General features: G+C 40.8%; 1 protein-coding gene across 1 annotated transcript in view; it reads left to right on the forward strand.

Annotated features, from left to right (window-relative positions):
• ARHGAP31 (Rho GTPase activating protein 31) overlaps positions 1-15,678 on the forward strand; it is a 148,127-nt gene that overhangs the window by 74,148 nt on the left and 58,301 nt on the right. The window contains exons 2-3 of the mRNA XM_049877054.1: positions 3,977-4,079; positions 6,789-6,933. Of these exons, the coding sequence (XP_049733011.1) occupies positions 3,977-4,079; positions 6,789-6,933 (248 nt within the window). The remainder of the gene's footprint in view (positions 1-3,976; positions 4,080-6,788; positions 6,934-15,678) is intronic.

Here is a 15,678-nt window from a genome sequence, read left to right on the forward strand (position 1 = left end):
CAATGGAAGCTTTCTTTTCAGCTACAACTACTCAGCTATTTTGTGTCAAGCTTCTACCCTGTCCAGAATTCTAGGGTGTCCCCAATCTGGCTGGACCCCAGGGACAGTAGTCTGAAGAGTTCTGAGACTGTGAGAGTAAACACTTAGTGGCCACTGCAGCTCTAACTCTCCAGTACTGTCTTTAGACCCTTGCTAATCAAAGTGTGGCTGCAGACCGGCGGTGTCAGCATCAGCTGGGAATTTGCTAGAAATGAAAATATTTGACACCCCCACCCCAGACTGGATGGGGTCCACATGGGAACCAGATCCCCGGAAGATTCGCATGTTCGTTAAAGTGTGGGAAGTTGTGGTGGTCTAGACTGGTGGTCCTGCAGCTTCAGGGTGCGTCAGACTCACCGGGAGCGTGCGCTGCTGCTGCTGGTCCTGGACGGGGGGCTGCAGCCTGAAACCCGCTGCTCTAGTGACTAGAGACCCCATTACACAGAGATTAAGTGAAACCTTTCCCGCTTACTGAGAAGGATAGAGAATTCCCATACCTTTCAAACTAGCCCAAGATGGAAATCTAGGAAAGTGAGCACTCCTCAGGGATGGGGCCATGGCCCTTTCCTGTGGGTTGTTTTAACGTTGCCTCCTGTTTAAACAGAGCCGTGGACAAGAGGTTCTCGGGCCTCTGTACCAAAGCCAGAGTCAACTCATGGCAGAGGCTCCATCCGGGAATGTGTTTTCCCCACCCTTAAAACTAATAGAGCCTGAGGTGCTTCATACAGCTGAGAGCTATAGCACCAGGAAGTCCTTGTCTGAGAGCAGGCTGGGACAGGTTGGAGACCCTCTCCTGCCCCTCAGTGGAGTGTTCTTTCTAGAGATCCTTCAAGTCAGAGCTTTTAGTTTTTAGTCCTCCTTGTGAGTGCTCAGAACTCTTAAGTCCACACGAGCCAATGCCAACTCATAGTACAGTATACCCACCCCAAGGGCCAAGCGCAGCCCCTCAACTGCTAACTCACTATCCGTATACTGTTGGATCCTACTGCCTTTCTGGCACAAAGATACACTTAGATGCACAGAAAAGAGACCTCACAGAAAAAAAATTACTCTCAAATAGTAACATTTAATCAAAGAAAACAGAAAGACCTCCCAAGGAATAGAGAGATGAGTTCCAACTGGTATGAGGTTAGTCAACTCTACCTTAAGCTTCCATTGGATGGGAGGGAGCAAGCTTCATTTCACCAAGACTACAACTAACCAAATTATAAATTTACATCATGGATAGCTATAAATAGAAATAATAGCTGTCATTGTGGAATGCTTATTATATGCCAGGGTCTATGCTTCATGTTTCAGGGATTAATTATCTCAGTACTAGCTAGGAGATAAATATCACTATTATCCTCATTTTGCAGATGTGGAAACTGAGAAAAGAACATCATTACGTATTTTGCCCAAAGTCACAAAGGTACTTTGGCGTCCAAACCTGAGCGCTCATCTGTAAACCACATGTGGCAGGTTACAGGACAACAGCTTAGTACGGTGGTGAGAGTTGACCACCCTTATCGTACACAACAGTGATTTCTTTCAAAACTATTTTTTTAAGCACGGAAACTCTTTGTGTTTTGTTTTTTGAGGAGTGGGGGCAGGAGACAAAATTTTACCAAGAACCCTACTTTAGAAGACAGATCAAAGCATAACTCTTCTGGTCGAAGCCAGGCAGAGGCTCTGGAACCCTGCCCACTCGCACAGCTCCCCTCCTCAACCACGCCTGGTGCCCATGCAGTATTCACTCATAGGAGGTGGTTCCACCCCTGTGGTCTCTGGCTTCAACATTCCCAAGTCCCAAGTCCGCTCCCTGCCCTTTACCTACTTGGGGTAACTGGCAAGATTCTCCCCAGTTCCAGTCATGGAGAACAGGAGTAAAACATGGATGTCCTTCCTGGAGGAGAATGGTTCTCAGGGCACATAGCCTTTGAGAGATGGGTGAAATACTTCAACTATGACGAACTTTATTCAGCACCTAAAGTTACAGTTAGTCGTTAAAGGGGGCTGAGGAGGAGTGTTTAGAAATATAGTATTTAGTAATACAAAATTCAGGTAGCATGTTGAGTCTGAACACCTGTTGTCTACCTATATAAAGGTCCATTCCAGCTTGTAATTGTGTGTAGGTGTGATCATGTGCAGTAAACATTACCGGATTGACATTAATCTAATTTAAGGCTTTAAAGGGTTGGGTGTGCTTTTTGGGAATGAGCACAGTGCTAACCCAAGCGGTTCGTGTATAGAGGTGCCACACCACCGCTGTGCTCTGAGGAGCTGCTAAACACTTCATCGCTTGAGGCTTGGGTAGTTCCATACCAAACCACTCATAGCCCTCTCACAAGGAGGACCTCAGTTAGATCTGCCCAGGGGCCAAAGTCACTACTTACCGCTCTCTCTGTGCCATCCAGAGGGCTGATGGCTGACATTCTTAATCACCAAGCTGGCTGAGCAGCTCGCTCAGGTTTAGTCCTGAGGAGAGAACAGTGCAGCCAGGCTCTTCCACCCCCAGGCACTGACCTTCTGGAGAGGCAGGAGTTCAAGGGGCCATGCGTGTCCCTTTTATGTGGTCAAGTAAATCAATGGCTGGCTTAACCCATTTGGCAGGGGATAAGTTTTTCTCTTTTCAGGTAGTAGTCTGCCCCTTTATGGACACAAATATTGAGATCTCTTCGTCAAAGAACAGTCCCTGGCCACTGTGTGGGAAGAGAAGTAGATTTCAGGCCAGGCCACTTGGGTTTTCATTCTAATTTTTCACTTATCGAAAAAAAAAAACCTTTTTCTCATTATCTTCTTTTCTTTCCTTTTTTTTTTTTTTTTTTACTTTTTGTAATTTGATACAGGTATTTTTTTTATAGATGTAATTTTTAAATCATAAAAAAATACATGTTAAGCGTGGAAATTTTATAACATACAGAAAAATACAAAGCAGCAAAACAAAATGTATCCATTGTCCCCTTCTCCCCATCAGCCAGAGGCAATCATCTTCAATATTGTGGCAAATTTTCTTCTAGTCTTTTCCTCTGCAAAAAACTTTTTTTTACATAGTTAAAATCATAATGTATTTTCAATTTTGTGTCTTGTTTTTCTGTTACCTAACTGTATCATAAGTGTTTCCCCACGTATGAATTATTGTTCAGAAGCAGCAGGTAACCTTGAGGGAGTTAAGTAAATTTACCTATTCCTCAGTTTCTTCCAGGACTTCGGACTGGTTCATTCCAGTTCCCAGCCCTGCTGAGAATTTGCATTTCTAACAAGTTCCCAGGAAGTTATACGTAAGAATCACCGGGGGATCTTGTTAAAATGTAGATTTTGATTCAGTATAGCTGGGGTGAAAATGCAAATTCTCTGCAGAGAACTTGTTAGAAAGGCAAATTCTCAGCAGGGGGTTGGACCCCAATGAACCGGTTTGAAGCCCTGGTTTCTTTATGTGTCCAGTAGGGCAGTGGTTTTCCAATACTTGAGCATGCATCAGAGTCACCTGGAAGGCTTGTTTAAACACAGATTGCAGGGCCCCATCCCCAGAGCCTCTGATTCAGTAGGTCTGGAGTAGGGCCTGAGAATCTGCATTTCCAACAAGCTCTCTGATGATGCTGCTATAGTTGGGAGAGCACGTTAAATCAGTGAGGTGAGGAACCTGAGTTGTGGAATTTCCAAAGTCACCGATGATTTCAAATTCTAAGTTTCTGAATGTTTTTCAGATTCTTAAAAAAAAAAAAACCCATCAAACTCTTAAAAAATATGAGTTTTTTAAACTTTAGTAGGTCTCTGTGATTTTGTCAAATACAAAAGGAGCATTGCCTACCCTTTACAAGTAATTGTTTCCATTTGTAACTCTTGTGTTTTCCATACTTAGTCCACTTTGAAGTTACCTGGATTTTTATAAAAGTGTATCTTTACAGGTCAGGCTTACATCTAATATTCCACTGTTTTCTTCTTTTCCTTTATGTAGTTCCATACGTATTGAAGAGTTGTGCGGAATTTATAGAGACTCACGGCATTGTGGATGGAATCTATCGGCTTTCGGGAGTCACCTCAAACATACAGCGGCTAAGGTAAGCTGAAAGGATAGCCCTGAAAGAATTCAGTCATGATGCTTTAACCCATTCCTCTGTCCTTAAGGTGTTGGGAGTATGAAAAACCTGACGGAACTGAGGGAAGGATGGCAGAGTAGAAAATCAGAAATTAATTTTTTCAGATGCCTGACTGTTCTTAATCTAATCAGGAAGTTTTACAGTCTGATACCATTCTTTCCAACAAAAGTTCCCAAGGGCTTTTAATCTGTTTCCTTGTCCTGCACCAGATTTATCCTTCCTAGGTGAATTTGATCTAACTCAAGTGATTTAAATTACAAGTTAGGGAAATGCAATTTATTGATCATTCGCCTGCCTACCCAAAGCTCAGTTAGATTAGGTTCCCATTACATGGTGTTCAGAACTGGGACATCTATATGGGTTTTTCAGTTGGCACAGACTTAACAATTGATGTTCCATCTGGTTGAGACATCAGAAGTCCACATGGTGATACATTTCCCTAATTGAAGCTGGTATTTTAAAAATTATTCATAGATGAACTATTTTCAGTTCTATGAATTTATCCTAAACATTTGGAAGAAATTTATATTACATTGAATTCAGAGGGCAATAACCATGAAAACACCACAGATATTTGTGTGTGTGTATAACCAAAAAAACCCCACTGCCGTTGTGTGTGTGTATATTTACATATAAATATATATACATAGTGTGTATATATGTGTATGCATCTGTATGCTTTCTCTGACAAAAACAATAAGTTTATGTATTTTGAATATTATAATATCCTTTAACACTGAAAAGAACATATTTTAGTAAGCCCTACTTTTATATACTTATTTCTTTCATTATAAATGTGGACTTTTAAAACAATAAAAATATTCTTGTTACAAGGTTAGTAAGTAGAGTTTAATAGACAGTGCAGGTAATTCTGTTTTTGTCTTCCTCCTATTTGGCTTTCTGCCCCTCCCCCTAATACCTTAATTGTAAATAAATTATACCATAGGAATAAAACATCCTTTTCAGTACTAGAGAAGTGGTGGTTGTTTAGAGGAAAAAAAAAAAAAAGAAATTGATTTCTTGCTGCCATAGACTTTAATGAATCTATGTGTTTAAGTAATTTCCACCAATTACTAATGTGACTTTTTAGAGTTTCAACAGCAGATACTTTTTAGTGATTTACTCTTAGTTCTAAAATAGACGACACAGGAGTTGGTATCAAGGGCGGCCACTTGGGTGATGGCTAATTCCTTTTTATTTAAGGACTAATCTGAGCTTTGACAAGGGCAAATCTTGTCTAATGAAATGAATAAGTGCTAGATTTTCTTGTTCTGACCTCTTTAAAAACAAGCAAAAAAACACATGCCTATGAATTGCATGGTTCTCTTTTTAAGCCCCACTCAGTTTTTTTCAGGTTCTGACAACATCAGGGATTTCCCTAACCTTTATTTTAAAAAAAAAAAAAAAAAACCAAACCTGTTGCAGTCGAGCGGATTCCGACACATAGTGACCCTATAGCACAGAGTAGAACTTCCACATAGGGCTTCCAAGGCTGTTTATCTTTATGGAAGCAGACTGCCACATCTTCCTCCCGAGGAGTGGCTGGTGGGTTCGAACCGCTGACCTCTTGGTTACCAGCTGAGCACTTAACCCACTGCACCACCAGGCCTCCTTTATTAAAGGGGCAGAAATAGACAACAGGAGGATGGGCAGCGGACTCTTGAAAATGCTGCCTCTGAGGGTCCCACTGACGTTATTACGACTTGGCTGACCAAGTGAATACTCTTTAGAAGTCTAACTTCTCTTCTATATTAAACTCAAATATGTCTTTTCTTAAACAGATTTTTAACTTATATTGGAGTCGCTGGGTGGTGCAAACAGTTAACGTGCTGGCCTGCTAACTGAAAGGTCGCAGGTTTGATTTCACCCAGAGGCACCTCAGAAGAAAGGCCTGTCGAGCTAATTTTGAAAAAGCTGCCACTGAAAACCCTATGAAGCACAGTTCTACTTTGCGCGCATGAAGTCGCCATAAACTGAAATTGACTCAACAGTGTGTTTAACTGCATTATCTGAGGCTGTGTATTCATGTAACCTTGTGAGGAAATATTTTCTAGTTAGGTAGGTCACACCAGGCCTGGAATCCGATGATGTTCCCAGATACCCCACTATAGATCCTTTAGGAAGAGATCTGTAAGCTTATCTATCCTGTGGGCATGACTATTGGGCAGCCTACGTCTAGGCTTCCATTCAACATCAAAAAAATATCTGATTAAAGTTCTCAAACTGTGGGTTTGAGTCTCCACATAAAACATGAATATATGGAAATGAATGACAACAGCCTGACCTACCCTGGTCTTGATCTCTTGTCTAAGAAAGGGAAGTTCAGTTAGAGCAATATTTTGGGAAAACTGAAATCTCAATAGTTTTGTTTGGCAAATGGTTCTCATATTTCCCCACCGTTCATAACTGAGAATTAAAGCCATGGGAAATTCATTTGTAAATGAGCATTCTGTCTTTCCAGTCACTGTAGCATTTTCGGGAAAGGTCCAGACCTGAAGTAGATGTCTTTTCATAGTTTCCTTGGGCCTGAAGTAGAAGGTCATTTTGAATCAAGGTCAAAAATAGTCAGATGAGCTGTTTAGGGTCTTTTTACTCCTAAGCAGACACACAGCTGCAGACGTGGAACGCATGTTCCCTGGGATTGTTATGTCTTTGTCTGTGTTGTTTCAGGCAGGAGTTTGGCTCAGATCAATGTCCAGATCTGACAAGGGAAGTGTACCTCCAGGACATCCACTGTGTGGGCTCACTCTGCAAGCTCTACTTTAGGGAGCTTCCCAACCCCCTCCTGACTTATGAGCTCTATGAGAAGTTCACGGTGAGTGTTTGGATTTCCATTATGGTTACCGGGTGGGACATGTGGACGGGCCAAGGAGAGTTTCAGCACTCAAATAACAAATAATCATACTCACCAGAGAGCTGATGTTATCTTAGCACAGTGATGGGAGTCGGGTGACATGGTGAGGAAAGTCAGGTAGTGGGATTGCTTACCAAATTTTTTTCTTTCTTGAATTTTCAGAATCACGTGTGTTTCTTTTAGGAGCTGGATTAAAGTATCTCTGTGTTTATTTGACCAAAGGTGCCTCATTGTATAGAAAGGAAAGGAGGAGCCAGAGAAGTGAAGTGACTGGCCCAAAGTCACACAGCAAAGGCAGGACAGGAATCTGAGACTCGAGATGCCCTGCCCACAGCTAGTTCATTTTTATCTGGCTGCTCTGTCTGGGTTTCTTTTGGGGGTTGGGAAAAGAGGTGCGTGGGGAGAGAAGGGAGAGGAAATACGCAAAAGTCAAGAGAGAGGTCAGAAAACTGGAGAGAGAAAAGAAAAGTGGCCACAAGGAAGTATAGCACAGGCCAGTGAGTTTGGCTGGTGAGGTAAGTGGGTGGGTTGGGTTGGTGGGGAGGATGGATGGGCAAGAGCAGAACACCCACCTAAACAGCACTCGTAGAAAGGAGAATAGCATTCCTTTAAGAGTATTCTTTTAAGTAATTAAAAGGGTGCTGTAGGGATGGCATTAAAAATAGAGTTTAAACATTTAGCTGCATGGGTGGAGGTACCAAGTGGGCAGAGAGGTGGGCTTAACCAAGAGGGATGAGGGAGACGAGAGTGTATGCAACAGTGAGTGTAATAACTGACCACAGAATTAGCCTGGATAAGAAAGGCAATGAAGGCATAAGGCAGATGGGTAACAGTGAAAAAGTACATAACAGATTATTCATCCCAGTAAGATCCATCTTGTGTTGAAGTGAGGTGGTCAGAGGGGGATGTTCAAAATTGAATTACAGAGGGGTTGTAATTATTGGTGAGGACCAGACTGAGACTCTAACCATGAGAGGGAGTCTTCCCCATGACTCCTGTAATTAGCTTATTTTGAGCATATAAAGGGTTCTTCAATTTGAAATGATACAGAAATAAATGAACACTACTTTAAAAAAAAATTAGACTTGGGCTATTAAAAATATATTTCAGAGTTTTCAATTAAACAGGGAAACACTAATAATGATAATTAGGAAAAAACAGATCACAATTGTATATTTAAAAAGGATGAAAAAGAAGGATTTCAAAAGACTAATAGTCATTTTTAATAGTCATGAACTGCAGTGATGGGATTATAGAGTTTTTTTCCTGCTTCCTTATACTTTAATTTTTGAAGTTTTCTCCACTAAAAATACATTGATTTTTTCGATGGTTATTTTTTTTTTATTCAATCACATAGCCTCTATGCAATTAAATCAACAGCTGAATTTCAGAAAGTTTGCCTTGAATTGAATCAGAAATACGATGGGTCAGGAAAATTGAGGTGGGTACCTGGTGGAATGAAATGCTAAATTAGAATACATGAGTTATTTTAAGTCTCCTGAAGAAGACATGGTTAAGCCTTAGTTCTGAAATCAGATACTGTTTCAAAGAATCTTGGTAACACTAGAGAGAAAGAGGTCTGAGAAACAATTTTTTTTTTTTAATTTTTAAAATTTTATTGTGTTTTAGGAGAAAGTTCACAGCACATACTAGTTTCTCATTCAAAAACTTATACACAAATTGTTTTGTGACATTGATTGCAATCCCTGCAATGTGTCAGCACTCTCCCCCTTTCTACCCTGAGTTCTCTGGATCACCTTCGTCCAGCATTCCTGCCCCTTCTTGCCTTTACTTTTGGGCAGGAGTTGCCCATTTGGTCTCCTGTACTTGAGCTAAGAAGCACATTCCTCACGTGTGTTACTGTCTAACCTTTGGCTGAAAGGTGGACTTCGGGAGTGGCTCCAGTTCTGAGTTAACAGGGTATCTGGGGGCCATATCTCGGGGGTTACTCTAGTCTCTGTCAGACCAATAAGCCTGATCTTCTTTTTTGAATTTGAATTTTGTTCTACATTTTTCTCCCGTTCTGTCTGGGACCCTCTAGTGTGTTCCTTGTCAGAGAGGTCAGTGGTGCTAGCTGGGTGCCATGTAGTTCTCCTGGGCTTAGGCTGGTGAAGGCTGTGGTTCATGTGGTCTGTTAGTCCTTTGGACTAATATTTTCCTTGTGTCTTTGGTGTTCTTCATTCTCCCTTGCTCCGAATGTGATGGGACCTATAGATGTACCCTGGATGGCCACTTGCAAGCTTTTTTTTTTCTTCAATTTTTATTGTGCTTTAAGTGAAAGTTTACAAATCAAGTCAGTCCCTCATACAAAAATTTATATGCACCTTGCTATATACTCCTAGTTCTCTCCCCCTGATGAAACATCACACTCCTTCTCTCCACTCTCTAAAAAAATACACTAAATTTTAATGAGAAAAAAATAATTAGGCCAAAGCACACAAAAAATGTAGGCATAAACATTGGTGTAAATGTTGACCACAAGGGCAGCCAACATAAAGCAGCTATGTGAAGCTGTTGGTGGTGAACGGACCCCTTCCCTTGAGATCTGAGGCCGAAGGTGAAGGAGCCTCCAGTCTGAATGGCTAAGTCATAAATAACGGCAGCCCTGGCCATGAAACCACAGATGAGTCTTTGCCAGGAACCATGAGGAAGGACTGTGGGCCTTATGTTGGTCTGCCAGATTATAATCACCATCCCCATAACCAAAAAAAAAAAACCAAACCCAGTGCTGTCGAGTCGATTCTGACTCATAGCGACCCTATAGGACAGAGTAGAACTGCCCCATAGAGTTTCCAAGGAGTGCCTGGCGGATTCGAACTGCCGACCTTTTGGTTAGCAGCCGTAGCACTTAACCACTACGCCACCAGGGTTTCCACCAACCCCATACATGAATATTTTTTCCTTTTAAAAGTATTCATAAAAGGCAATTTGGAAAGAGACAATTTGTCTCTCCCCTTAAAGAGCAAAGACAACTACAGTTAGCATTTTCTTTAGTCTTTTATTCTATGCATAGTATTTTTGTTGTGTTTTGTTTTCCCATCAAAATAAAATTTTATTGTAAAATTAAAGCAATACAGAAAAGTATAAAGGACATAGGTCACGTCTCCTGAAATTCTTGGGAAACATCACAGAGTTCTCTCTCTCTCTCTCAGTGTGTATCTGTATTTCTGTTTCTCTCCAGCCCCCTCCTCACTTTTGTTCTTAGATACTATATATTGTTGTTTTGAAACATTTTTTTTTTTAATTCAACAATGTGAACACCTTTCCATGTTAATAAATATAAGTATACCCTGTTTTTCACAGTCTTCTCTCATACGTACCATGATTTCTGAAACCATTCTCCTACTGGTGGACATTTAGGTTTTTTCGTGTCCCACTACTTCGCTTTCATAAACGACTTTATAATAAATATTTTTGTACATGTATCTTTACACAGGAAACCCTGGTGGCGTAGTGGCTAAGTGCTATAGCTGCTAACCAAAGGGTCGGCAGTTCGAATCTGCCAGGCACTCCTTGGAAACTCTATGGGGCAGTTCTGCTCTGTCCTACAGGGTCGCTATGAGTCAGAATCGACTCGACAGCACTGGATTTATCTTTACACATTTGTCTGATTATCTCCTTAGGGAAAAATCACAGAAGTGGGTTGGCTTATTAAAATCTTATTTAAAAATGTTTGCATACTGCCAAACTGTCCCCCCTAGAAAGCTAGGATTGCTTTTTTCCCCATAGCCTCATCAACACTGGGTATTTTCAGTTTTCTAAATGTTCGTCAATCTGAATCAACCAAAAATAATGACCCATTGTTGTTTAAATTTGCGCACTTTAGTGTTTGTTTTCTACAGATTGGTAATCCTCTTATCTGTACAATTTCCGTATCCTGAATAGGGTTATCTTTAAATATTCTAGAACAGAGCTATTATCATGGGAACGCACTGAATGAGTCTAATTTCTTTTAACTAATCTTATATTTGGGAGTAGATAGGAATTCTTATCTAGAAACTTCAGAAATATAGTTTCTTTTTAGATCTTGTTTACAGGGTCAGAATGAAAACCATATTTATTTCTCTCCACTCCTATTCCCTGACATTGCTAATAACACTGTTCTGCCAACAAAACAAAAAAAAACCCACTGCCGTCGAGTCGATTCCGACTCATAGCGACCCTGTAGGACAGAGTAGAACTGCCCCATAGAGTTTCCAAGGAGCGCCTGGAGGATTTGAACTGCTGACCTCTTGGTTAACAGCTGTAGCTCTCAACCACTACGCCAGCAGGGTTTCCTGCCCTCCCATCCAAAAATACCAAGGCAACATTTTGTCAACTTCTTATCAAATTTGAAGGAAATCTGACATTGTGTTTGTCTCAGTGATTAAGGACTCAGCTGCTAACCAAAAGGTCAGTAGTTCGAATCCACCAACCACTCCTAGGAAACCCTATGGAGCAGTTCTGCTTTGTCCTATAGGGTCGCTATAGTTGGAATGAACTCGACGGCAATGGGTTTGGTTTGGTTTTTCGTTACTGACACTTAAAAACAAAATAGGAATGTTTTTGGTATAACAATTGACTTCTACATAGATAGGACCTAGCGAAGCTAACTATGTTGAAGAATTTATCATGTAACAGGTTTTGTAAGCACAGTAATAAAGTATGATAATATAAGCAAACCATCTTCAGGGATATGAAAGTAGCTCTATTACATCGTCACACATTCTTACAATGACTTATTTAAACCCACTTGCTCCGCTAAACTAGAAGAAGATCTCAATGAAATAATATTAATAATAGAAGTAGGAAAAATGTCCATAATGATTATATTAATAATGATATTACCAACCAAAACCAAACCCACTGCCCTTGAGTTGATTCCAACTTAAAGCAGCCCTATAAGACAGAGTAGAACCGCCCCATAGTGTTTCCAAGGCTGTGAATTTCTGCAGAAGCAGATTGCCACATCTTTCTCCCGCGGAGCAGCTGGTGAGTTGGAACCACCAACCTTTGGTTAGCAGCCGAGCGCTTTAATCACTGTGCCACCAGGGCTCCTTATAATGATAATAGCTGTCATTCATTGAATGCTTACTATATGATAAACTCCTTAATATACTATTTCATTTAACCCTCAAAATAACACCATTATTTTATATCTTTTTTATAGATGAGCTAATTTAGACTCCAAGAGACTCTTGCCCGGGGTCATACAACTAGTAAGCCAAGGATAAAATTTAAAATTCTGTCTCAGAGCTTGGCACACTACTTTAAAATAGAGTTTACAACTCTGAAACAGGCTCCGATATTAAATATCCTTCAAACCCACTAGCCACTCCTTGGAAACCCTAGGGGGCAGTTCCACCTTGTCCTGTAGGGTCCCTGGGAGTCAGAATGGGCTCGATGGCAATGGGTTTGGTTTTTGTTTTTTTTAATATGAGATAAAGACGGTATCTCAAACTAAGGAAGGAGCAATTCTATTCACCCTATTAGGAAAACTGGTGAACTATTGAGGGGTGGGAGGCAGACTCAAGTTACGTCCATCCTTGCCGTTTAGCAGACCTCGGAGTGGAGAGGGCTTTCTAATGATAAAAAGAAAAGGAAAAAAAATCATAAAAGGCACATGTAGCAAACTGAACTATACATAAAAAATACATTAACAAAATTAAAAGACGAATGACCAACTATAAAAAACATTTACCACAAAGATGACAGGGGTTCATATCCTTTAAATACATAGAACTACTATCTATCAGGAAACCCTGGTGGCGTAGTGGTTAAGAGCTATGGCTGCTAACCAAAAGGTCAGTAGCTCAAATCCACCAGGTGCTTCTTGGAAAACCTGTGGGGCAGTTCTACTCTGTCCTGTGGGGTCTCTGAGTCAGAACTGACTTGACGGCAACAGGTTTGGTTTGGTAGCTACCTATCAATAATTAAAAAGCACGTAACACCCCACTAAATAAATGAGCAAGGAACCTTGATAAGTAACTCACAGAAAAAGAATTGTTTGCTGCCAAATCAATTCCGACTCATAGGGACCCTATGCGATTACAAATATATGAGACTAATATATTTTATATTAAAGAAACAATGTTTTAATGTTACTGTTTGGTGCTGGTGAGACTGGCTCTTTTATACTTTCCTATTAGAAGTGGGAAGTGTTAGGACTATTCCAGAAAACCGTTTGGAATTCTTAGTAAGTCTTAAAGTGCTCATATTCTTTATTCCAGTAATTCTATTCCTAGGACTTCATTCTAAGGTAACAATCAGATGTGCCCACAAATAATTGATGTACAAGCACGTTCATTGCAATATGATTTATAGTATCAAAATTTTTAGAGGGGGCCTACATGTCTGACAATGGGGAGTGGGTTAAATAAATAAGTCTATTTGTTTTCAATACTGTATAGCTGTGAAAAGTCACATTTTTAAAGAATATTTACCTATCAAAGTATAAAGCTAAGTGGAAAAAGTAGAATATGTAACTAAATAGGAGATAATGCCAGTATTCATATTTGGTGTAGGGAATCTTGGGCACACTGCTTCTTTTACATTTCACGTGTGAGCAGGTTAATAGTGGTTATTTCTGTGTGGTGGGATAATAGGTGATTTTTATTTCCTGCAGATTCTGTATTTTAATTTTGAGGCGAGAAGCCTGGGATCAGTTTCACTGGGCCCAAATCTAGGTTTCAGCAGGGCCATGCTCCCTCTAGAGGCTCTAGGGAAGAATCCCTTCCTTGCTTCTCAGCTTTCTAGTTGCTGCTGGCATTCCTTGGCTTGTGGCCACATCACTCCTATCTGTACCTCTGTGGTCACATTGTCTTCTCCTCTTCTGTTTGTGTCATCTCTCCCTCTTATAAGGATACATGTGGTTGCGTTTAAAGCCACTCAGATAATCCAGGATAATCTCTCCATCTCAAAATATTTAACATAATCACATATGCAAAGACTCTTTTTTTTTTTTTTTTCAAATAAAGTCACACAGGTTCCAGGAACTAGGACCTGATGTCACTGGGGTCAATCATTCAACCTACTACAGCACATTTTATTTTTAATCAGAAAACAACAAAAAAAATCATTTTAGAAAAAATTCAGTTTTGGTCAGATCGATCTAGTTAAAATTATTGCACCCGAAAAATAAAAATTGCTAATTTGGAATTTCTAGCGAAGGCAGTTTAGTGAGGTGTTAATTTTTTATTAAATTTATATTGAAATAATTTCCTATGTGTCTATCAGTCTCCTTCATTAAACTGTGAGATTCTGAAAGACTGGAGCTGTGTTAATTTTATTCACGATTGTGCTGTATTTTCTTGCTCTGACCTCCAGCTACTGAAAAATGCTATAACTATTACTTGGTAAATATTTGCTGAGAGATTTGTTGACCCAGATACATCATTTAAAATGTCACTCGGGATAGACAACTAGAGCTTGGCAACTGGCAAAGGCCGGCAGGCTGGCTGTGAGCACAAGATGGCTGCACAGGGGGCAGTGGCATGTGTGACTAACTGTCCTGGATTTTCAGGGACGCTCCCAGTTTTAACACTGAAAGTTCCACGCTCAGGAAAATCCTTAGTCTCAGGCAAACTGGGGTGACTGTTCATAGCACCAAGAACCCATATTTGAGGGGCGCTGCCTTAGCAACACTGGTGCACCCCATACTAGGGAATTGGTCCTGGGGGGCACTGTTCTGGAAGTATCCACAAGTGGCTGTTTGGCATTTTCAAATGCAAAGCAGACATTGACTCGTTCACTTATTCATTCCAGTCAACAAATGTTTATTGGCACTTAAACTAGGTACACTGCCAGGCACAGTTCCAGGGGCTGGGGGTTTAATAGTGAATAAAACAGATAAGATCCTTGCTCTCATACAACTTACGTTTTAAAGAAAGGGAATGGATGACAAATGTAAAACACAGCTCACAGAGCTGCTGACAAGTACTATGAAGAAAAATAACACAGGCCAAGGGGGAGAGAATGATGGGGATTGCTATTTTAGGTAGGACAATCAGAGGTCTCTCTGCGAGGTGATATTTGAGCAGAGACAAGGATGAAGCGAGGGAACAAATTGTGCAGATATCTAGGGAAAGAGGAGAAACATCAGGTGCAAAGACCCTAGCTGCGAACACACCAAGCTTCCTCGAGGGAACACGCGAAGGCCAGTATGGTCAGCGTGGAGCGAGCAAGGAGGAAACAGGGGAGCTGGGGTCAGGGAAGTCGGGCCAGATCACATAGGACCCTGTGTCCATCTTCCGTATGTAACAAAGAGGTATAGGTAAGAAGGTTGTCTGGAAGGACACACAGGGGTTGCCTCTGGAGACAGAGGGTCTGGAGTTGGAAGGAAGACTGACTTTCCTCTGTTCGTTCCTGTGGACACTGTATCATTTTTTTACTATGTGTGTGAATTGCTTTTTAAAAATCTGGTTAACAGCTTTAAATAATTAAACGTAATAAAAAATCTTTAAAACAATTAATACAAAAAGAAAAAGCAAAGGCTGGGTCTGCAGCCGGGATGCAGTTGGAAGGGAAAGTGGGACATTGTGTCCGACAACCCTGGTGGTGAGTCTGGGGTGGAGGACAATGGCTAAGTTTGGGTAAACAGGGAAGCCAGAGTGAACGGGCCCACGAGACCAGCCCAGGCTTGCTGATCTTAATTGATACTGATTTGAAGAGAACAAATAGTTACAGATTCATCCTAGATCTATTAATATTTCATCTTTAGTCAAATTG

Source organism: Elephas maximus, chromosome 1, assembly GCF_024166365.1.
Source record: "Elephas maximus indicus isolate mEleMax1 chromosome 1, mEleMax1 primary haplotype, whole genome shotgun sequence".
Taxonomy (NCBI): domain Eukaryota; kingdom Metazoa; phylum Chordata; class Mammalia; order Proboscidea; family Elephantidae; genus Elephas; species Elephas maximus.